General features: G+C 50.3%; 1 protein-coding gene across 2 annotated transcripts; it reads right to left on the bottom strand.

Annotated features, from left to right (window-relative positions):
- On the bottom strand, positions 1 to 23,084 carry traf3ip1 (TNF receptor-associated factor 3 interacting protein 1). Of its 2 annotated transcripts, XM_035394459.1 has the most exons (16): positions 22,843 to 23,084; positions 19,857 to 19,925; positions 16,595 to 16,756; positions 16,059 to 16,190; positions 15,475 to 15,897; positions 15,308 to 15,385; positions 14,218 to 14,241; positions 12,946 to 13,021; positions 12,483 to 12,503; positions 11,694 to 11,778; positions 10,085 to 10,177; positions 9,425 to 9,551; positions 8,917 to 8,953; positions 8,287 to 8,363; positions 2,776 to 2,999; positions 1 to 2,439 (listed from the first exon to the last, which is right to left on the bottom strand). In XM_035394459.1, exons 1-16 carry the CDS (start codon positions 22,963 to 22,965, stop codon positions 2,274 to 2,276), a joined length of 1,917 nt encoding a protein of 638 aa, XP_035250350.1. In that variant the 5' UTR covers positions 22,966 to 23,084; the 3' UTR covers positions 1 to 2,273. The 2 variants fall into 2 exon arrangements, with proteins under 2 accessions (XP_035250350.1, XP_035250351.1); XM_035394460.1 differs by lacking the exon at positions 14,218 to 14,241 and having other exon boundaries at positions 22,843 to 22,965.

Raw genomic sequence — 23,084 nt, 5'->3', positions numbered from 1 at the left:
TAACTGAAATGTAACCATTTATTTCACTCCACTACAAAAATTATTGTCATTTGTGAACTATGATACAGGCTCAAAATATACATAATATACAATATGAAAAAATGGGTATGGTACAATCAGTTTACAGTGTACATAGTCCCCTACCAGAAACACACAGAGAAATATCATTTAGAGAGCCGAGAAGGTGAGAGAGTTCAGAAACACGTGCTCCGTTTACAATAAAATATCTTTAGAAATCATTTAGGGATCTTCGTAATTGCTCATATAATACTGATGCAAAATTATCATTTGGTGGAGGTCTGGTATTATCGCCAATTTGACATTCAATTTTATATAATATAAATACAATATAAAGATTGTATTTGCAACCAATTGAAGTAAAACATTCTGGTTCTGCTTACTGACTGGTGGCTACATTCAATACATTTAGTTCTATTATTGACAATGCTTGATTCAGCTCAATTGTTTTTCAAGAGCATATACCATCACATTTTGTAAAACATTACAGCTCCAAGAAATTTTAAGTTAAAAGCAAGATGTATTTTTGAACAATTCATTGAAACATCTGTACCATCCAGTTTATTTTAGTGCAAAACATTTAAGGCCGACAATTGCAGTATTGCTTAAATTTTTTGTAAGAACTAATTTATATAAGGTTTATTTATAAGGTTTAATCAAGGATTACAAGCACACCAAAATATAATTAATTAGATTTTTGTGTCCACAAGGGGGCGGTAGACAGCACATTTATTTGTGTTGGGAGTAACTGTGAACACATATCGTGTTCGGCTTTTTTGGCTTTTGAACAGGAAACGAAGACATTGAAATGACCAAAAGACCCCTATTACTGCATCTATTTTGAACTAACCCAACTTTCCTAAAACCCTAGAAATGTCCTCAGCGAAGAAAAAGCTTACATGTGCAAACGGCAGAAATGGCAAAGTAGCTGTGTCACGGGGAGTTAGTCTAGTACAGCCAACCCACTACAGACGGCCAGCTTACAGGTAACTCGACTAGCTTTGTAGCCAGCGAACAGCTCTGGGGCCTGACTAAGTCCTTGACAGTGTTTTGAATCAGGTGAGGAAAATTCCCCGCTCCCTCCTCTCTCAGCCAGGTAAATGGTGCTTATTTTAAAGTGCAGTGGAGCCCGTCAGGAGAGCTGCCTTTCCGCCATTTGGCATCACCTTACCGCCACGGAACGCCCAGTCCACCGACGTTCCAAACCCCACGGAACGCCCAGTCCACCGACGTTCCAAACCCCACGGAACATTCAGTCAGCTGATGTTCCAAACCCCAGGGAAACGAACGCATTTGCGAATGACACCTGACTGATCACTGGTCCAGACTGACCTGTGTGTGTGCGCTTATGTGTGTGTGTGTGTGTGTGCGTGTGCCTGTGTCTGTTTCTAAGGCAGTGTGTCCGTTAGACTCCTGTCAATCAGCAGGGGTCTCAAACTCCAGTCCAGGAGGGCTGCAGCTGCCGCTGGTTTTTGTGATTTCCTTTCAATCCGCAGCCAATCGAGGCATCGGCGTGTAGACTCTTCAGCCAATCAGTGACTTTAATAAAGCACTTAAGTACAGAAAACCAGCAAACACAGCGGCCTCCCAGAATATGACTCTGAGGTCCCTGGCCTAGAATATCCTGTGGTGTAGCGCACCTCAAAAATATTGTCCCTGGGTTTCAAATACGGGGCTAATGATGGGTGAGCTGGAGCTGAATAAAGCCGGGCGGCGGGCAGAAGCTCGACGGGACAGTTGTGCTTAAACGGCTGAGGGTGAGAGAGAGAGAGAGAGAGAGAGAGAGAGGGCCAGCTCGGAAACACAGAGAAGACCTGGACACCAACCAGGGGCGGGGTCACGCTGGGAGGGGCGGGGCCACGTGGGGGAAGCGCTGTGCTTACAGAAGGCACCTTAAATGTGAAGGGGCAACCTAGGCCTGGGGGAGGGCCAGTGGGGCTGGTTGAGATGGGGGAGGGGCCAGTAGGGCCCAGTTGGGATGGGGGAGGGGCCAGGCAGGCTGGAGGGAGGTGCCAGGGGGCTGGGGGGAGGGCCATGCAGGCCAGGGGGTTGTATTTGGTATAGCAGCCCAGGAGCTCTCAGGTGGAAGGCCACTCTTTCATTCAGTCACAGACACCGAGCGTCCGTCAGGCCCGCGTACCTGCACGTCATTCAGAGCTGAGGTGGAGCTGAAGCAGGCCGCGGGCTCCGTGTCAGGGCTCCGTGTCAGTGCTCCGCGTGTCAGTGCTCCGGTCTGTGTGGGCCCGCGGCGGCTCTCACGTCCTGGAGGAGAAGTTGATGCTGGAGAGCATTTTCTGGATCTTCTCCTCGTTCCTCAGGATGTTGGACTTGGCGGCGCAGATCTTGTCCTGCTGGTCTCTGATGAGCTGCTCCAGCTCGCTCAGTTCGGCTTTCAGGGGCTCCACCGCCGCGTCCGTCACCCTGTCGCAGGACCACGGGAGAGGCGCTACATCACCATCACCAGTGATGCTGCCTACTCCGTTCTGGCACTTGTAGTTACACTTGTTATTTACACATTTGTGAGGGGCCATATGTTACAGGTGTACGGGGCATGTGTTGCAGGTGTGGGGGACGTGTGTTGCAGGTGTGAGGGACGTGTGCTACAAGTCTAAGGGGTGTGTGTTACAGGTCTAAGGGGTGTGTCCCACAGGTCTAACGAGGCGTGTGTTACAGGTATGAGGGGCGTGTCCCGCAGGTCTAAGGGGGCGTGTGTTACAGGTCTAAGGGGCGTGTGTTGCAGGTCTAAGGGGCGTGTACCTCTGCTCCTGCAGCAGCGCCTGCGCGTGCTCCTGGTTCTCGCGTCTCCAGGTCTGCAGCTCGTTCTGCATGGAGTCCATGTCCTCCTGGATGTAGTCCATGATCTTCCCCAGGGGGAGCGCGCTGCGGCACACCGTCTGGATGGAGGAGCGCAGCCTGTCCATCTCCCGCGACACCAGCTCCCTCTCCTTCCGCTGAGAGGCCTCCGACACCGCAGAGCGCCCCTGGGGGGGGGGGGAGAGAGAAGGAGGGAATGAGAGAGAGAGGGAGAGAGAGAAGGAGAAAGAGTGAGTGAGAGAGAGAGAGAGAGAGAGAGAGAGAGAGAGAGAGAGCAGAGCCTCTTTCATCTACATCTACATCTAACACGCACAGCATAATCACGCGCTTTCCATCTACTCCAGCTTTCAGCATTTCAGCACGTCTGGACTCCAGTGAGATCTCATGAGAACCGACAGCCCTAAAATACACACTCACACGCTACACACACCTCACTCACACACACACACTCACTCACACACATGAACCCACAGACTCACACGCTACACACACCTCACTCACACACACACACACTCACTCACACATGAACCCACAGACTCACACTCACCTCACTCTCTGTCATACACACGCATACACACACACCCTCTCTCTCTCTCTCTCTCTCTCTCTCTCTCTCACACACACACGCTGAACCGTTCATAAGGAGCAGTGTGGTTACTTCACAGCAGGATTCAATAGCAAACGCTGCGCCCGTGCCCTTTTCAAGCCTAACGAATGAAAAACGTGCTAAAGTCGCTAACGCAGGGAGCACCTGGGAACTTCACACTCCGGCCAAACAGAAATATACAAGCCCGCCGTTCCCCACAAGCTGCGCACACAGACACGGGCCTAACGTGTACATCTGAACGGTGAGGTCTGCAGGAGACCTTCAGAAGCCCTGTGGTCCTGCGGTTTCCGTTCTGGGCCGGCCTTATTTCTGTCGTTCTCACGGCCGGCTAGCGGCGCGGTTTTCTCCCGCTCCGGAAAGGGAGTCTTTCCTGACGTTATGCTACCGGAAGCGAGCACGATTTCTGACACGCCACCTTTTTAGAATCATTGCAGTGAGTCCGGATTGGGATATGTAATGGCTTCCTGGGATGTGGGTGGACTTTGAGAGCACCCAAAAAGGCCTACGAAACAAAGGCTGTTCAGCACAGGGCTAGGCTAGCACGCTGGCTATCTGCCTGCAGAGTACAGGGCTAGGCTAGCACGCTGGCTATCTGCCTGCAGAGTACAGGGCTAGGCTAGCACGCTGGCTATCTGCCTGCAGAGTACAGGGCTAGGCTAGCACGCTGGCTATCTGCCTGCAGAGTACAGGGCTAGGCTAGCACGCTGGCTAACTGCAGTCCTCATGCGCGGCTGCGTTTAGGCCTCGGTCGGGCCCTGCAGTCCCCACGCGCAGCTGCGTTTCTCTCTCTCTCTCTAGAACAAACAGAGCACCAGGCCAGAGCTGCTTTTCCCATCAGCTCAGTTGGGGGTGGGGGGGGTGGGGGGTATTCCTAGAGCAGGTGACTCAGAGATGGCCTCCTCCCATCCCCTACCCCCCACCTCCCTCTCGCACCCCAGGCCGCTGTGGGACAGTGCTCACACCAGCAGGAAATGCAGGAGAGACAGGACTTACACAGAAGATGGAAGATGGACATTAAAATGACATCACTCAGAGCAAATAACACACTCAAAAAAACTTACTTGAAAATCTATCTTTTCTCAAGTAGAAATGATTTCTATTTTTCTTCCTCTTCTGATCATACACATTTTATTTTACTATTTACAATATATTACGAGTATCAGCAAGATTTAATAAGGTTTAACTACATACTAAGTTTAGCACAATGAATGAACATAATTAAAACAGCATTTTAAGCTTCAGGGAAAGAAAGCCCTAAATTGTTTTCCAGAAAGATCATGAGCAGCAGGGGGAGGACAGCAGAAGCCGGGGGTCTCTCACACAGGGTGACGGAGAGAGGAGAGGGGCTGAGGCTATGGCTGAGGATGAGGCGGGCCAGTGCGGTGAGCACTGCAAAGGAACACAGCTGAGTTTGGGGGGGGGGGGTTTCAACCCTGGGGGGAGCCGTACTCTCCTTCAGCCACATCATAAAAATAGCGGGAGTGCAGTGGAGGGAGCAGAGGGTCGCCCGCCCCCCTGGGGCTCATCCCTGACCTCCCAGCCCAGAACTCCATGCCACCACCCTGCACAGCCTGCCCCCACCCTGCACTGGCCGCACCCTGCACTGCCCGCACTGCAATGTGAACTGGATCCAAACAACACCTTTCCTTAACTGTGACTGACAACTAAAAGCAAGTGTTAGTTCCTATTATCCGTCTTTACAAAAACCAGTTCCACAGTCACCATTATTAACATTAATATGTCCGCATTTACTCTGCGAGCCAAAGCTCAGGACGAATCTGAACTGTGGACGCAGACCAGAGCTTTGCTTTGGGTCCTACTGGGGGTTCAAACCCGCAGCCCCGGGGTCAGAGGGCGGCACGCTCGGGGCTTCCTGCGGGGCGGCTCGAACCCGGCGGCTCCGCTCCCGCGCCAGACGGGGAATGTTCAGGAAGTCGCGGGCCCGGGCGGAGCGAGCGTTTATTTTCCTGCTCGTCCCGCTCGTCCCCCCCGCCCCACCCCCGCCCGCTTCTGGCCGGGCGTTTATTTACGCCCGCTAACCGTCGCGGCGGCTAACTCCGGCGCATTGCGCAGGGAGGGAAAGGCGAAGGGGAAAATTCCTCTTAAGAAAACGCAGCTGCTCCGAAGGTCCGGAGTCATCCAAATAAAGAAAGCCTCCCTCAGAGAAACGGCTTAGCATAATATACAAGAGATCTGGGGGTCAGAGCGAGGGTCGCCCCCAAACACACAGACCATGCCTCAGCCTCGCTGAGAGAGGAGCCTCCAACGGCAACATACAGCTGCTGCTCTCCCGTACACACACACACGCACACGCACGCACACACACATACATACACACACACGCATGCACGCACACATACATTCACACACACACGCACACGCACGCACACATACACACATACATACACACACACTATAGGGTCCATACAACTGCTGCTCTCCCGTACACACACACACGCACACACGCATGCAGGCACGCACGCACACATACATACACACACACAGACACAATAGGGGTCATACAACTGCTGCTCTCCTGTACACACACACATGCATGCACGCACACATACACACACACACACACACACACACACACACACACACACACACACACACACACACACACACACACACACACACACACACACACACTATAGGGTCCATACAACTGCTGCTCTCCCGTACACACACACACACGCATGCACGCACACATACATACACACACACACACACACACACACACGCACACGCACGCACACATACACACACACACACTATAGGGTCCATACAACTGCTGCTCTCCTGTACACACACACACACACACACACATACACACACTATAGGTTCCACACAACTGCTGCTGTCCTGTACACACATGCACACGACAGTTATTGCCCCCAGCTATGTGGTAGCAATATCGATTACCCGTTTCAAACCGTTTACATTTGCAAAGTATGAATCCTAGTGACAACACTATCAAGATCAATCCCTGAGTGAAGAGTTTAAGAAATGTAATTAATTAAGAAAAGATAAATAAGAAAAATAAATGGCTGCGGTAATGTAATATCTACCATTGCGTGTCAGGAAGCTCAATATTTACTTCCTTTTTTTTTTTTTACAGTCCACGACTAAAAGCCATGACTACACGGGAGAAATGTGTTCATTAAAATGAAACTTGATACTCTGAAGTCAGGAAAGAAGTCATTAGGGTTCTTTAGACAGCAAACTGGGCAGGACCTGTGGTGGAACAGGATCTCATGTGTAAACCTGTCGTGGAACAGGATCACATACATAAACCTGCTGTGGAATAGGATCTTATAGGTAACGCTGCCGTGGAACAGGATCTCATGTGTAAACCCGTAGTGGAACAGGATCACATACGTAAACCTGCTGTGGAATAGGATCTTATAGGTAACGCAGCGGTGGAACAGGATCTCATGTGTAAACCTGTCGTGGAACAGGATCACATACGTAAACCTGCTGTGGAATAGGATCTTATAGGTAACGCTGCGGTGGAACAGGATCTCATGTGTAAACCTGTAGTGGAACAGGATCACATACGTAAACCTGCTGTGGAATAGGATCTTATAGGTAACGCTGCGGTGGAACAGGATCTCATGTGTAAACCTGTAGTGGAACAGGATCACATACGTAAACCTGCTGTGGAATAGGATCTTATAGGTAACGCTGCGGTGGAACAGGATCTCATGTGTAAACCTGTAGTGCTGGAGCTGCCGGAGAGGGTAACGACTCTGGTCTCATGCAGAGCGGCGGGGCTGGGCCTCGGACAGGAGAGCGGCCGGTGGGACGGGGGGTTTCTGCATGAGCGGAGCTGGAAAACAGCGCTCGTCAGAGGGCGGCGGGACGCGGGACAGCTGGGAGGACCACCCAAAGCAGACCCCGCATTCCGCCAAGGCACTGACCACAGCACCGCAGACCCAGGCGCTATCCAAACAGCCAGCAGCCGCTCGCACTGACACACACTCACTCACTCACACTCTCACACACACAGTCACTGACTGCAGGAGCCTCCAGGAGAGCTACAGCAGCTAAATTACACCCGCTAGAATGGAGGCACATCTGCCATAACAAACAGTACGGAAAAAGAGCCAAAATGGCGTCACAGAGGCCTCTGAATGCACCTTCTACAGTGGAGACTTCCAGTGATATTAGAGAAGGAGAAATTCCTTCGGTGCCATTTCACTCCGGCGAGGGAAAATGAGGAACAGACTGGGTCTGCTGATCGCGGCTCCGTCTCTGTTGATAAACACGAGCGCGCTTGCGAGACCGCAGCCGTCACGCTACGGCTAACACACCGCTATGGCTAACACACCGGCCAGCTGATAAAACACCAAAGCACACAAACGGAATCCAGCGCTTTTTAAAACGTGGCGGCTTCGTCGCGCTTCGGACGACGGCCCTCGTCGCTCCGGAACGCGTCCGCTTCCTCGAACGCAACGCGCCGACGTGGCCGAGGAGACGAGGACGAGGGGGCGGGGCTACGCCGCGGCGGTAACACGCGTGTGGTTTCGCGGGTCCGGGGGGGGGGGGGGGGGGGCGATATCTCGATAGCCAGTCTGGAGACCCACAGTTACACTTACACACCCCATTAGCAAGGCAGCTCCGCTCAGCCCAGAGACTGCGTGCCATCGGCCTCCCCGCCAAACGCATGGAAACACACATCCCTCGGGTACTGCGTTTCCCAGAACACAGCTTATCGCGCAGAGAAGGGGTCTGTTGTGAAACCCGGGGTCTGCCTGAACGAGGCCACGGCGGCACAACAGCGCCATCTAGCGAAACGCTGAGGGCAGTATCTGCCGAGCTCCTCCGGCGCGCTCGTGTCGTACCTGGTCTTTGGATTTCGGCGAGGACGGCGACGTTTCGTAGTTCTTCTTGGTCTCCAGGATTTTTTTCACCAGCCCGCCTGGAAAATGAGAGCAAAGAAAGGAGGATTAGTTTTATTTGACTTTTTGTTCAGGCTAACCAAATAGCTAGCCTGATAAACAGATCATTTTTGGCCTTCGTTGGTGCCTTTAGACTGCTATCAGAATGCTTTTCAACTGTAATTCTACAGAATCCTGTTGGTGTTACTATTAACAGTTCTCCTTTCCATGTGCTTGATATTAATCTACTTTGAAATGTTTTGCTTTTGTTATTGTTAGAAAGTGGCAGAGAAACATTCAAATATAAAAATAATTTTTTAAAAATCAACTTAAATGGCAATGTGGGGTGGTCATTCTTTGTTTCACATTCATTTAGTTCACTCATTGTTAATTCATTCATACATTTATAGTTTTTATGAAGTACTGGACTTGGGATTCCATTCTCGATTCGACTGAATCTTTCCTACTGTTTTTTTCCCCCACAGTGGAACCCCTAAAATATAAGGAACTAATATTTCAATGAGCACATTAAAAACTTTATTGGTTTAATCCAGAGTGAAAAGCGTGCACACGGCGTCTGCGAGGTCTTCTTACCGTGCTTCTCCTCCCCCTGCAGCTCCTCTGTGCTCTCCTGGAGAGAGAGGGACCCGTTTACTGCAGGTACTGGATGGGTTTAACACCACTGCAACGGACCTTTATTAGCCCGTCCCTGCACTGCGCATGCTGCACAGCCAAAGGTAGCACAAGAGGTTGCAAGTTCGTATCCACACTATTTTTAAATTTTTTTCAACCTCCATCTAAAATTTCCATCTAAAACCTGCCCTACCCCCGGATGCGTTTCTGGTGGTGACATCATAGGCGTATGCTTTATTCCAGACCATCTCTTGGTATAACTGCTTTCAGAACAGTTTTGGTGGCACCATAAACACAAAATTTTTGAACCTGTGCTCACTGGTTCCCCTCACAGAAAACCACTACGACGAGCCGCTGATACACACGCTAACGTGAGCGTACCTTAGCACTGCAGCCCTGTGAGCGTGCAACACGCTACCTGCTCCTAACCGTCCCTCCCCTGACCCTCCCACAGGGGTCCCGCACTCACCGTCTCCAATTCGGGCATGGGAGGGGGGCGGGCGTCCTCCACCACAAACTGCTCGTCCTCGTCCTCGTCCTCGGAGAGCTTCTTCCCGTCTACGATCACCGCCGCGGGCGGCTTGGAGCTGGCCAGCCTGCAGGAGCCGCAGGAGCCCGGAGACACAGCACAGCTCTCACACCGGCGTTCAGCTACCTACACAACCACTACAACCGCCACTGCCTTTCCAGCGCAGGCCGCTACACTGTTCCTTTAATGTTACCCAATGAGGCTGGCTAAGAGCCGAACACGACAGATCTCCAGGAAGCAGCAGGCAGGATTAATGTGCAGCCTTTAATGGTGCTGAAGGTACAAGTGATATCAGAGACAAAACAGACAGCGCAGGCATTCTGTGAGTGAATGCACAAGAACTAATTTAAATACACTAAGCTGCCATTTGTGTGGATTCATTCAATTAAAATTTTTATGAATACTGTACCCTGCATGTTTAGTGACAAAAATGAAATGCATTATAATATTACAATTCCAAATACAGGTATTCCTGGAGAAATCCTGAATGTGTACTGTACAACATATCTGTAGAAGGTGTTTTGATCAGTGATGGATGTGTGGAGTACATTACGATCAGCATTTCTGGCGATGAAGCGGACGTAAGTGTAGTGCTCTCACCTCTCAGCAGGGGGCGCCTCTGTGTGGCTCTCCTGCTTCCTGACCCGGGGAGGGGCGGGGCGAGCGCTGCTCGGCCGGGGTATCCTCCTGGCGCTGTGGGAAACCAGGCCATGCTGTTATTACCTCCAGCCACCGCACATGCAGCACTGCACATTCACCACATCCTCCCATGCAGCACAATCAGCACACATGCAGCACTGCACATTCACCACATCCTCCCATGCAGCACAATCAGCACACATGCAGCACTGCACATTCACCACATCCTCCCATGCAGCACAATCAGCACACATGCAGCACTGCACATTCACCACATCCTCCCATGCAGCACAATCAGCACGCATGCAGCACTGTGCACAAGCTCACCACATCCTCCCATGCAGCACAATCAGCACACATGCAGCACTGCACATTCACCACATCCTCCCATGCAGCACAATCACCGCACATGCAGCACTGCACATTCACCACATCCTCCCATGCAGCACAATCAGCACACATGCAGCACTGCACATTCACCACATCCTCCCATGCAGCACAATCAGCACACATGCAGCACTGCACATTCACCACATCCTCCCATGCAGCACAATCACCACACATGCAGCACTGCACATTCACCACATCCTCCCATGCAGCACAATCAGCACACATGCAGCACTGCACATTCACCACATCCTCCCATGCAGCACAATCAGCACGCATGCAGCACTGCACATTCACCACATCCTCCCATGCAGCACAATCAGCACGCATGCAGCACTGCACATTCACCACATCCTCCCATGCAGCACAATCAGCACGCATGCAGCACTGCACATTCACCACATCCTCCCATGCAGCACAATCACCGCACATGCAGCACTGCACATTCACCACATCCTCCCATGCAGCACAATCAGCACGCATGCAGCACTGCACATTCACCACATCCTCCCATGCAGCACAATCAGCACGCATGCAGCACTGCACATTCACCACATCCTCCCATGCAGCACAATCAGCACGCATGCAGCACTGCACATTCACCACATCCTCCCATGCAGCATTATCAGCACACATGCAGCACTGCACACACACGCAGCTCTATCAGCAGCGCTATCTCTCCCAGCCTGGGCTGCATTGCTGTGAGCTGAGGTCAGGGGTTTGTGTGCTAATCGCAGGCCGGAGAGGCTGGCGTGTTCACTGCGGTGGGGGGGACTACACACGCAGGCTCCAGAGAGGCAGGGTGATTGCCAGGCCTCTGAAGCTGGGGCTCTCTCACCCATTGATGTGAAATTGGCCGTAGCCACAGACCTGGGGGGCTGTGGAGGTCATTACCTCTAATTGTAACAAACCGGTTGCCTGTTGCCCTGGAGCTGCACTAATCTGCCTATCACACAACCTCCAGCCCCCCCGCCAGTGGGGAGGGGGAGAGGGAGAGAGGGGGAGAGGGGGGGGAGGGAGAGAGGGAGAGGGGGAGAGAGGGAGAGAGAGGGCGGCGGCGAGGGGGAGGGGGAGAGAGGGAGAGAGGGAGGGGGAGAGGGGGGGAGGGGGAGAGGGAGAGAGAGGGAGAGGGGGAGAGGGGGAGAGAGTGAGAGAGGGAGAGAGGGAGAGGGGAAAGGCTGACCTCGGGGCGACCTGAGGAGGAGCGGAGTCCGTAGCGTCTCCGTTCTCCAGGTGAGCCGGCTTCTCCGTGGAGGGAGAGTCAGCCTCTGCGACACAGAACAGGAGGACATGGAGCTCAATTCATACACCTTCCTGCCCTCATTCCCCCTCAGCTTCCTGCTCTTATTCCCCCCTCAGCTTCCTGCTCTTATTCCCCCCTCAGCTTCCTGCTCTTATTCCATTCTACTGCGCTGCCTCTCCAATCCCTTTACAGTCCCTGTTTGCCATCTGGATCTTCTCTGTCCTCACTCCACACATTCTCCACACTGCTATACCTGACTCTCTTAACCGTGTTTCTTCAGAGCAAGCCGGCATCGGAGGCTTACAATCGCTCATAACCACTGCCCCTAACTAAGTATCTTCCTTTATTTACACAACATTTATAAACAGTTATCTACTTTTATGTATTTTTGTAAAGCTCATTGAATTCTCGCTGGATGTAAAATAAAACTGCCTTGCCTTACATTTTAATGACTTGCGTTGATGTTAATCATAGCTTTTACTGAGATCTACAATGATTTGTTTTTTTCTGCACACTGTACATCTTGTCATCAGTTTGTTTTAAATTCAATTTAAACTTAATTTAAAAAAAAAAGAAACAAGCTACATCATCCTCATTACAAAAAATACATTTTAAGAGATTTCAGGAACCAAGCATTGCTTTTTTTGAACGACATTACAACAAAGTACAACAACAGCTCCACCTATGGACAGAATGGGGAAATGCCACCCCACCCATATAAATGCTCACCTCCTTCACTGTCCGTTTCATCTGAGAAAAAAAGAATGAAAAAAGAATGTCACAATCATTTCATCTGCATCCGTACTCACAAACAACATCCCACTGACCGCTCACCAGCCCTGCTTTGAGATGCATTAAATAAGTCATCTGTCAAGTGCCCAACAGAGGTCATTTCTTAAGGTCACCAATCAATTCCTCTAAAAGCATTTTTTATCTTAGTAAAGACACACACCTCACTCTTGGCAGAGAGAAAGATGGACTAATGGATTAAAGAAAACAACAGGAGTGCAGCAGTCGTGTTCCCAGCAATGCGCTCTCTAATTGAGCGACAACATTTTCAAAACAGGGCAATCTTCCTCAGATCGAGAACATTAAAAATGATTTCGATAAAAATGCATCTGGAGCAGTGGCTAAGCCCGTAAGAGCCAGTGAAGAGAACGGGTGTGGACGGGCTCCGGCTGGCTGAGGTCACCTTGGCCTCCGTGTTTGGGTCGTCTCCGTTGTCCCTTGGCGGACGAGGGGCGCGGTATTCGGGCGGGGCTCCCTGACTGGGGGACAGAGAGGAGGAACAGGGGCTGAGCCGGTTTTTCTGCCCAGAAATGTCAAACACATCCTTTAGATCAGCCACTAAAGGCTTAGATGTACGCTGCCACTGAAGAGACCCGGACAGCAAATGAGGAACAAACAGCGCTCAAACAGAGAGACACACAGAGGGATACACAGCACAGCCCTGTGGTCTCAAGCCCACAAACATGCAATACAGTCTCACAGAGAGAGAGAGAGAGAGAGAGAGAGAGAGAGAGACTCACACAGAGCGAGTCTCAAAGGAAGAGAGACCCGTAGGCTCAGGGAACACAGGGAAACATAACAAAAGCAACACGAACACAAGAAACATAATCCTGGTGAATATTGCACTTATACCTGGGATTCAGAGATGTCTGCAGGCTGTACAAACAAAAAACACAACTAGGCACCAAAATAGCAGCTCTACCACTGCACACCTGTCACTGCTATTCCTTTAAAGCAAATACGGCAACAGAGTAAAATCATACAAATCTGCGTCCCCAGGCCAGCAAGGCAGGGCTAAACCCCCGTAGCGATAGCATACAGATGCTAATAATAGTACAGAAGGACCCAGCGCAAGCAGAAACACGCGCGGCTGTGGCTAACGCTGACCCAGCTTCAGAAGCACAGCGTATCTCGGGGGGGGGGGAGTCGCGCTAGCTGGGGACGGGGCTGCGCTAGCTGGGGTCTACGCTAGCTGGGGACGGGGCTGCGCTAGCTGGGGACGGGGCTGCGCTAGCTGGGCTGGGGGCTAAACTAGCTGGGGTGGGGGCTGCGTTAGCTGGGCTGGGGGCTACGCTAGCTGGGGACGGGGCTGCGCTAGCTGGGCTGGGGGCTACGCTAGCTGGGGACGGGGCTGCGCTAGCTGGGGTGGGGGCTGCGTTAGCTGGGCTGGGGGCTACGCTAGCTGGGGACGGGGCTGCGCTAGCTGGGGACGGGGCTGCGCTAGCTGGGCTGGGGGCTAAACTAGCTGGGGTGGGGGCTACGCTAGCTGGGCTGGGGGCTGCGTTAGCTGGGCTGGGGGCTACGCTAGCTGGGGACGGGGCTGCGCTAGCTGGGGACGGGGCTGCGCTAGCTGGGCTGGGGGCTAAACTAGCTGGGGTGGGGGCTACGCTAGCTGGGCTGGGGGCTGCGTTAGCTGGGGGCTATGCTAGCTGGGGAGGACAGTGACAGGCCTTACCTCTGCCTCCGGTGAGCACGGAGGCTGTCAGAAACACAGTGCACACATCGTTACTCCGTCACATCGCTCCACCGCGTCCCACCAACGACCGCTACGGTCGTCTCAGCCGACCCGTGCATTTTAAAGCAGGATTCAGCCCACATCTACACGCGCCGTTCCCCAGAAACAGCCAGTGATAAAAACCTAATAACGTGATGTATCAGCGGCTTCGTGAGCACAATGTCTCCCACTCAGAGCTGCCTTCTGCATCCTCCCGTCCATTTCAAACACAATCTCACAACGTCGACTCTGAAAAACAATCTGGCCGGCCGGACTTTGGCTGATATTCACATCGTTCAATGCCAAAATGAAGGCTCAACTGATTCTAATTACACTGGAGTGGGGGAATTTAAAGTGCCCTTTTTCCTGAGTGATAAGAGCTCGCGCACAGGAGTTCCCCGGCCCTGCGATCACACGCACGTCATTTAGAGACCTGCTAAAATACCAGGCCAGGCCCAACTGACACAAAATACATTTATTACTACTTTAACTACTTTGATGTGAAATTCTACACATCACTGCTCCGGTAAAGAGTCTTTTTTGTTATATTGCTGCACTGACATTTGTACTTAATGTTTATCTTTTCTTTACAAAATTGGCTACCTAGAATAACAAAAGAACAGAATACCTAGCAAAGAATAACTAGCGTATATCCATATTTTTTTAAATGTGTCCAGCGGCTAACACGATGGACCCAAATGAATCCCCTCCAGACCATCTTTCAGTGTGAGCGGAGTAAGGACAATTCTGCACAAGTCCACAGCCTCCCGAGTGTGTGCACCCTATCAATTTCACAACTCGGTAAATGAAGGTATATGGGTCAGCAATGATTTATCCTCCCTACACACACACACACACACCTCATCACAAGAAACTGTGACACCGTAGGTTGAGTGTGACGTGCGCCAACACAGAGCTAAGGTGGCTGTGTGTGGTGTGAACTGTGCATATGAAGGGGATAAGGGCCCATGAGGGACAGACACATTCATGATTCAGGGATAGGCCCAGGTTACGGTGAGCATTGCCGCGTCGCGGTGAAAGGAGAGCTCACCTCTTCTGCCTCGGCTTTTACGGTCTTAACCGGCTGCTCCGGCGGCTGGCGGTTCCTCGTCTCCTCCGGAGCCCTGGGCTGCAGCCAGACAGGAAAGAGCGGATTAGCTCAGCGCTCCGTGTGTCTGAGAGCAGGGGCCGCGCCGCGCGAGCTAAGAGCAGGGCTACCTTTTTCTCCGCTCTCTCCGCTTCCTTGCTCTTCTCCTCCGGCTCCTTGTGGCGCTCTCTGCCCTTGTCCTTCTCCCGCTCGCGGTCCTTGTCGGGGTCCCTGCGTTTCTCTCGGTCCCGGTCCCTGTGCTGATCCCGCTCCCGGGCCTTCTCCCTGTCCTTCTCCCTGTCCTTCTCCCGCTCTTTCTCCCGGGGCTTGTCCTTCTCTCTGTCGCGGCTCTTGTCCTTCTCCCCGTCGCGGCTCTTGTCCTTCTTCTCGTCTCGGTCGCGGTCCTTCGCCCGCTCGCGGTCGCGCGCCTTGTCGGGCCGCTCCCCCTCCCGGTGGCGGTCCTTCTCCGGGGGGGGGCGGCGGCCCTCCTCCCGCTGCGGACCCGGGCCCTTCTCCTCCCTGCTCCCGCTCTGCTCCTTCGCCTCCTTCTTCTCCTGGAAAAACCACACGGCAGCAAACACTAATCAGCCCTCCCGTTCCCACCAGCAGGGGGAGCCAGCCTGTGGCCTTTAAGAGGAAGCAGACTGTGCTCCTGGGGGTAGACTGTGCTCCTGGGGGTCGTGCTCGCCCCCCCCAGGCCTGTCCCGTGTCTCACCTCCCTGTCCCGCTGCCGCTCCTTCCCCTCGCGGTTCTCCTTGTCCTGGGACTTGGAGGAGGTGCTGGGCTTCCCCCGCGGGTCCGGCCGGTCCCCTGCCAGCACCCTCTTCACCGCCTCCTCGCTGGACAGCTGCGGAGCAAGGCAGACCCGCTTGAGCGCCGATCCCCGCTAATCACAGCCCCCCCCCCCCCACCGCGCCCCTGCCCACCCCCCCGCGCCCCTGCCCAAACCGAGAGGAGAGACCCAAACACCCGCACCCCCGCCCCTGTGACAGTCCTAATGAATTACAGCAACACGGCTCAGTCAGGAGTAATCTCCGTGGTTACAGGGACACACTCCAGAGCAGTCCCCCGCTCCTGTTCTACAGAACCTCCGTCTACCCTCACAGTCCCGTGGGTGCAATTACCACCAGCACGGATACGCCTGACGTCTCATTAATTATAGAGTAATGGGTACATGTCGTCTTTAGGGGCTATCTGGCTAACGCAGGCCCGTCTTAGGCCCGCGCTGGGCCGCGGTGTTGAGGCGCTGACCTTGTTCAGGCAGCACTTGCCGATGGCCTGCAGCAGCTCGTTGGTCTTCTCGGGCTCGTGCCCGGCCACGATCCGCGCGGGCCGCACCGCCAGGGCCTCCCCGCTCACCAGCGCCACCACGTCTATGGCCTTCTGCAGGAACGCCATCTTAGCCTCCTTCTCCTGTAGGTATGAGGGGGACAGAAAGATGACATCATCACAACCAGAGGAACGCCATGTAAGAGTCCGCCTCCTGTAGGACCAAGGGGACATGGAGAACAGACAAATGACATCATCACAACCAGAGGAACGCCATCTTAGAGTCCTCCTGTAAGACCACTGAGGACAGGGGTAAAAGGTCCCAGAAGGATGCCTTTGGGGGCGTTTCTGTAAAATACTACACAACATAATATTTGATTTAGCATTCTGAACTGCTTAATGTGCAGCTCTCTCTCAATTATCCAGCTTATAGAACACCACCTGGAAAGGCACTTTACAAACTTATTATTATTATTATTATTATTATTATTATTATTATTATTATTATTATTATTAATAATAATATTATTGTTCTGAGATGGTAAGCACAAGAGGACATGCTATAGTTCTCAGATGGACCCTTGCGTATGTCCAGGTTCATACGCAGGTCCAGGCACACGGAGCCATTGTGACGCATTCCCAGCTGAGCAGCAGCAGCAGCAGCAGCAGCGTCGCGCGGGTCCTCAAGTGATCCGGAGCACAGCCGCGTTTCTACCGCGCTGCGCTCAGCGAGGCTGAAAATAGCCCCTTTCATGTGTCCCTGCTCTCCGGCGTCACTCCCGCGGGCGTGAGGGCCGTTCATTATGCATGCGGGCCTGGGCCGGGCCGGGCCGGGCGGGGCACACCCTGCTCTCTGGGAGCAGCGTCAGGTGCGCTCTTCGGCACGGCCCGGATCGCTGCTCGGATACAGCCTCGGGTCTCATGTGCCCCCTAAAACACCACCACCGCGCGGACTGTGGCCTGTGGCTTTACAGAGCATCTTAACCCCACAGTACGCCAGGAGGGCGATAAGGGAGTTTAACAGCAGTGTTTTTACCCCACAGTACCCCAGGAGGGGGATAAGAGAGTTTAACAGGAGTGTCTTAACCCCACAGTACCCCAGGAGGGGGATAAGAGAGTTTAACAGGAGTGTCTTAACCCCACAGTACCCCAGGAGGGGGATAAGGGAGTATAACAGCAGTGTTTTTACCCCACAGTACCCCAGGAGGGGGATAAGGGAGTATAACAGCAGTGTTTTTACCCCACAGTACCCCAGGAGGGGGATAAGGCAGTTTTACAGCAGTGTTTTTACCCCACAGTACCCCAGGAGGGGGATAAGGGAGTATAACAGCAGTGTTTTTACCCCACAGTACCCCAGGAGGGGGATAAGGGAGTTTAACAGCAGTGTTTTTACCCCACAGTACCCCAGGAGGGGGATAAGGGAGTTTAACAGGAGTGTCTTTACCCCACATTACCCCAGGAGGGGGATAAGGGAGTTTAACAGGAGTGTCTTTACCCCACAGTACCCCAGGAGGGGGATAAGGGAGTTTAACAGGAGTGTTTTTACCCCACAGTACCCCAGGAGGGGGATAAGAGAGTTTAACAGGAGTGTCTTAACCCCACAGTACCCCAGGAGGGGGATAAGGGAGTTTAACAGCTGTGTTTTTACCCCACAGTACCCCAGGAGGGGGATAAGGCAGTTTAACAGCAGTGTTTTTACCCCACAGTACCCCAGGAGGGGGATAAGGGAGTTTAACAGCAGTGTTTTTACCCCACAGTACCCCAGGAGGGGGATAAGGGAGTATAACAGCAGTGTTTTTACCCCACAGTACCCCAGGAGGGGGATAAGGGAGTATAACAGCAGTGTTTTCACCCCACAGTACCCCAGATGGGGATAAGGGAGTATAACAGCAGTGTTTTTACCTCACAGTACGCCAGGAGGGGGATAAGGCAGTTTTACAGCAGTGTTTTTACCCCACAGTACCCCAGGAGGGGGATAAGGGAGTATAACAGCAGTGTTTTTACCCCACAGTACCCCAGGAGGGGGATAAGGGAGTATAACAGCAGTGTTTTTACCCCACAGTACCCCAGGAGGGGGATAAGGGAGTTTTACAGCAGTGTTTTTACCCCACAGTACCCCAGGAGGGGGATAAGGGAGTATAACAGCAGTGTTTTTACCCCACAGTACCCCAGGAGGGGGATAAGGGAGTTTAACAGCAGTGTTTTTACCCCACAGTACCCCAGGAGGGGGATAATGGAGTTTAACAGCAGTGTTTTTACCCCACAGTACCCCCGGAGGGGGATAAGGGAGTATAACAGCAGTGTTTTTACCCCACAGTACCCCAGGAGGGGGATAAGGCAGTTTTACAGCAGTGTTTTTACCCCTCATCATGCATAGGAGGGGGGTGAGTTTACCCCATGTTAACCCAGGATGGGGATTGTGGATTTTGACCGAGCCATTAGCTGGTGACATGCTGGGACGACGGAGCACAGCCTCGGGGGTTTCACTTCAGACACACGTTTTACAGTCACGCTCACACTGGGAAGGCGTACCCCAGCTATTGTGCTACAGCAGAACGCTCTGTCCCGAAGCTTCGCACCCAGTCTTGTATTACCACCATCAGGGTAAGACAACAGTAACATTCACTGATATGTGAAACTTCTGGTTTCCTTCAGGTTTGCAACAAAATCATCTCTTAAGGGGTGTGCCATTTACTTTTGAATTCCCCCGAATGAAAATGAAATGACAAAGGATTATGTTAAACCAATTCATCCGTTGTTTTATAATTAAGAACTGGTACAGAAGTCTTCAGTAGTAAAAAAAACAAGCATACCCCCACTGCCTTGTTACTATTCATTTATTAGCACTGGTCATTTTCAAGCAAAAAATAACATTAATTCTTGTTTCCTAGCAAACAAGGAAAATAGGCGTGTGCACATAATGTAGGTTCCTTGCCTGGGTTACTTCACAGGGCCTAACCTAAAATAAAAATAACTGAAGCACTCTGTGCTTATTAAGGGTTAGTCCCTGTGGAGCTATCCACGTAACAGTCCTTCTGTTTTTATCTTGGACTGTCCTGGTAATGAAGCAGCTGTTTAATCCTTGTTTATTGGCCGGGGATTATTTTTTGCACTCTTAGTAGCTAATGTGTGTAGAGTAGACACTTCTACCAATCAATGACTTCAATTAATAGAATATGTGCTGAACGCACTGCAGAGAATAGGGTAGTATTAGCATATGAACACACAGCTGAGAATCTCTTACCTTCACATTGTCTGATTTCATTTCTGCCTCCAAGTAAAGACCCTTCATAAAGCCTGTAGTCCGTATTACCTGTACGAACAGAATGGAGTGGACTTATCACAAATCATGAAAACTAATATTTTCAGCAACAATATTCTAGCATTCTAAAAACAAGGCTAGGCGAGCCTGGATCAGGCAGACAGATGTTCTTGCAAAGCACACATGGTACAGTCAAAAAAAAAAAAAAAAAAAAACAGGCCTAAAATTAAGTGAGCTAGTATACTAGCCTAACTCATCTGGTAGCCTAGGATTACTATTAAAGGACCCACTCCAATAAGTTATGCGTCATAAAACACTCCTTAGTAACCAACTTTAAGGTACCCATGTCAACCACTTAAAAGGGAAATATTCTGTCATATTTAATATACTGTATTAAAGGAAATACTTTTATATGTTTATAACCTCCACAGAGCATTTTACAGCAAGATTAATTGCATTGATTTTATCGGTTATTTTTTTGCCTTTTCTATCAATCAATCAAAATTTATTGATATAGCACAATTCATGCAAAAGATGAAATGTGTAGGTTGCTGGCCAAGTTGAATGTACTTTGCAGAATATTTTTTCATTTGCCAATCTCCTCAAAGAGAATAACCCTCTTGTTCTCTGTCCAGTTGGGTTTCATTTTGGTATTATTGGTTTTCTTAATTATAGAAATATGTCTGCACTTGACTTACATTATATATGAGAGTTTATACAACACTCCTAAAGATCTACTTTACTGTATATATATATATATATATATATATATATATTTGCGGTGAGAGACTTAAAACTTTAAACTTTGTTAGAAACAAATTGTTTTAAGCAATCGGGCACAGACTTAGTTATTTTTTTAGCCTACGATGCGATGCCAAAAGCATAGCTGTCTTTGAAATTATACCGGTACTCACGTGAACGAAATAATACCCTATTGCGCACTTCTACACACCCCGATACCCAATTCCATTCGCGAATGAGAAAACGGGAGCGGCTTCCACAGTAGGGAGTTTTTAACGGTAAGACTCATAAACAACCAGTGCAACCTAGTCCAACGTGCCGACACATGACCCAATCAAATATGCATGGCTCTACACTGAAAGGTGAGACCTCGCAGAGCTTAACTGCTACTTCCCAAAACACACACCGCAAACAGAACGGCCTATGGCTGCACACCTGTCCTGTCCTCCACACACAGTCAGCTTGACCTTTAGTCGAGACTTCATTATTTGCTTGGGATGCTCCATAATGCTGGCCTGGGCCCCCGGATAAGCTTGGGTGAGCCTCGCCTGCAGGACGATGTCAGGCCTGTGTTGTATTTCAAACATGACACCCACCCAACACCTGCCAACCCGTGAAGACTTTCGCCCTGCCCTGACCCAAACCTCTACTTCAGACACCTTTTCTGTCCCGAACAAACAACTGTGGGTGCGATTCGGTCCTTGCTCTTATTTTAAAATCCAACCCAAAAACCACATTTTTGGTTTTAAATCGTGCCACATTATTAGCACAGCAGAAATTAATAACACAAACCACATAAATAACTAGTTGTTCAGCAAGTAATATTGCATGTGTGGGGTAAAAATGCAAGAGTTTCAAAACCCAATAATAAGATATTGTACTTAACATCAACTATTACAAAGGACTCTCGTATCTCACTCCTGAAAGGAAAAAAAAAAACCTTAATTTAAAGTTCTTTGATACCACCAATTACTTAGGCTAATCATAACAACAGAAAATACATAATCCAATTCTACTGTTACAATACAGCAAACTTGCTGGCAAACTCCTTTTTTAAACGCACACGATTTGGTATTTAAACACATGATTACTCTAATTTAACAAGAGTAGGGAATTCGTTCTTAATAGGACTTATTGCTAGGCGTTTATCTTACTGCTGCTAGTTTTGCTATTCCGTTTAATTAAAATCTGCATCACTGTTTTTATTTTAGACTGAGCAAGACAGCATAAGCTACACGCTTTGAAGTACGCTTTATTCTTCAGGAGGCTAATGTTTGTTGAGCGAGAAATTATTGTTCTGTTGAGGGTCTGGACGGATGGTTATCACTAAAGACATTATTTCACTCTGTTCGGCTACCTAGGATAAACCAAACCAAGATAGCGGTCCAAGTTCACTTATGCAGCCAACCCAGCAATTTAACCAGATATCTCAGATGTACTAGCTACGCTAACTTAGCAACGAGTTATCCTGTTACCTGGCTATATAAACATGATAGCTAACTTAGCCACGGACATAAACTTCAGATAGCCAAGGTTTCGGCTTTTTGCCCTTTTGATTTAACTCGCGCTAAGCTAACTGATTTTCCCCACTACGCAAATGCTAATGTTTACGTTAGTTACATTGTTATAAGTTATTTTCGTTTTTACTTTTATTTGACAAACTGTAATAACGCAGTATTATCTTTGTGGAAGCTACTAAGCGGCAAAGCGACGAATGTTACTGTCTAACTCGGTATCGTTTAGTTTACCTGTAGATACCTTACAGACGGGAGCGCCTAGCAACAAACAGACGCTACAGCTCGCTAAACATTTAGTCTAGCCTACAGCCACTAAGTGACTGTGTGAGCAAGCTAACACGCTGATATAAAAGCCGTTACGCTACGGGGTTAGCTGGAAATGACAAAGCAATCAAGGCTAATGCTGACTCCCAAAAATTAAGTGAAACACATATGTTACCAAACATTAAAATGAAACCATCCCAGTAACGTTAAAACAGCCAGTCTATGTTACCTAATCTAGCTACCAACTGGCTAGGTATATTAGCTATCTAGCTAATCCCCAACACCTTCTAGACAAACTCATACCAGTTTTAGTCATTGTTTCACCTTGTTAAAGACAGTTAATGCTAGCTGGAAACCAACCTCATCATGTCTAACGCTAGTCGGGAAAGCTTTCAATATCTCTAGCGATAGTTAGTTAGCCAGATACCGTTAGCCGTTTTTCTCACCTCACTGAATATGTCGTGCAGGTATCGGAAAGGCGGCTTACTGAGTAATTTTTCAGTAAGAGGAGGCTTCTTTATCACTTTGCCCAATGTTTCTTGTGTCTTTTTGGCCACTGACGCGTTCATGGCATCTGCTGTATGGGTCAATTACTTGCTAAAAATATTCTTTCTGTTATTATGAAAAAAGAGACCGACTACTATAAAATGTTGCAATCACTGATCTCCAGTATCTCAAAATCCCACAA

Source organism: Anguilla anguilla, chromosome 15 (assembly GCF_013347855.1).
Source record: "Anguilla anguilla isolate fAngAng1 chromosome 15, fAngAng1.pri, whole genome shotgun sequence".
NCBI classification, from domain to species: Eukaryota; Metazoa; Chordata; class Actinopteri; order Anguilliformes; family Anguillidae; genus Anguilla; species Anguilla anguilla.
This window is presented reverse-complemented; position numbering and strand designations above follow the sequence as displayed.

Excerpts from the sequence above, each read along its gene's own strand:
- traf3ip1 (XM_035394459.1), bottom strand. The coding sequence starts at position 22,965 with ATGAACGCGTCAGTGGCCAAAAAGACACAAGAAACATTGGGCAAAGTG. Across the intron at positions 10,178-11,693 it reads CCTCCTCAGGTCGCCCCGAG|CGCCAGGAGGATACCCCGGC; the intron begins GTCAGCCTTTCC and ends GGTTTCCCACAG. Across the intron at positions 9,552-10,084 it reads GAGGCGCCCCCTGCTGAGAG|GCTGGCCAGCTCCAAGCCGC; the intron begins GTGAGAGCACTA and ends CGGCTCCTGCAG.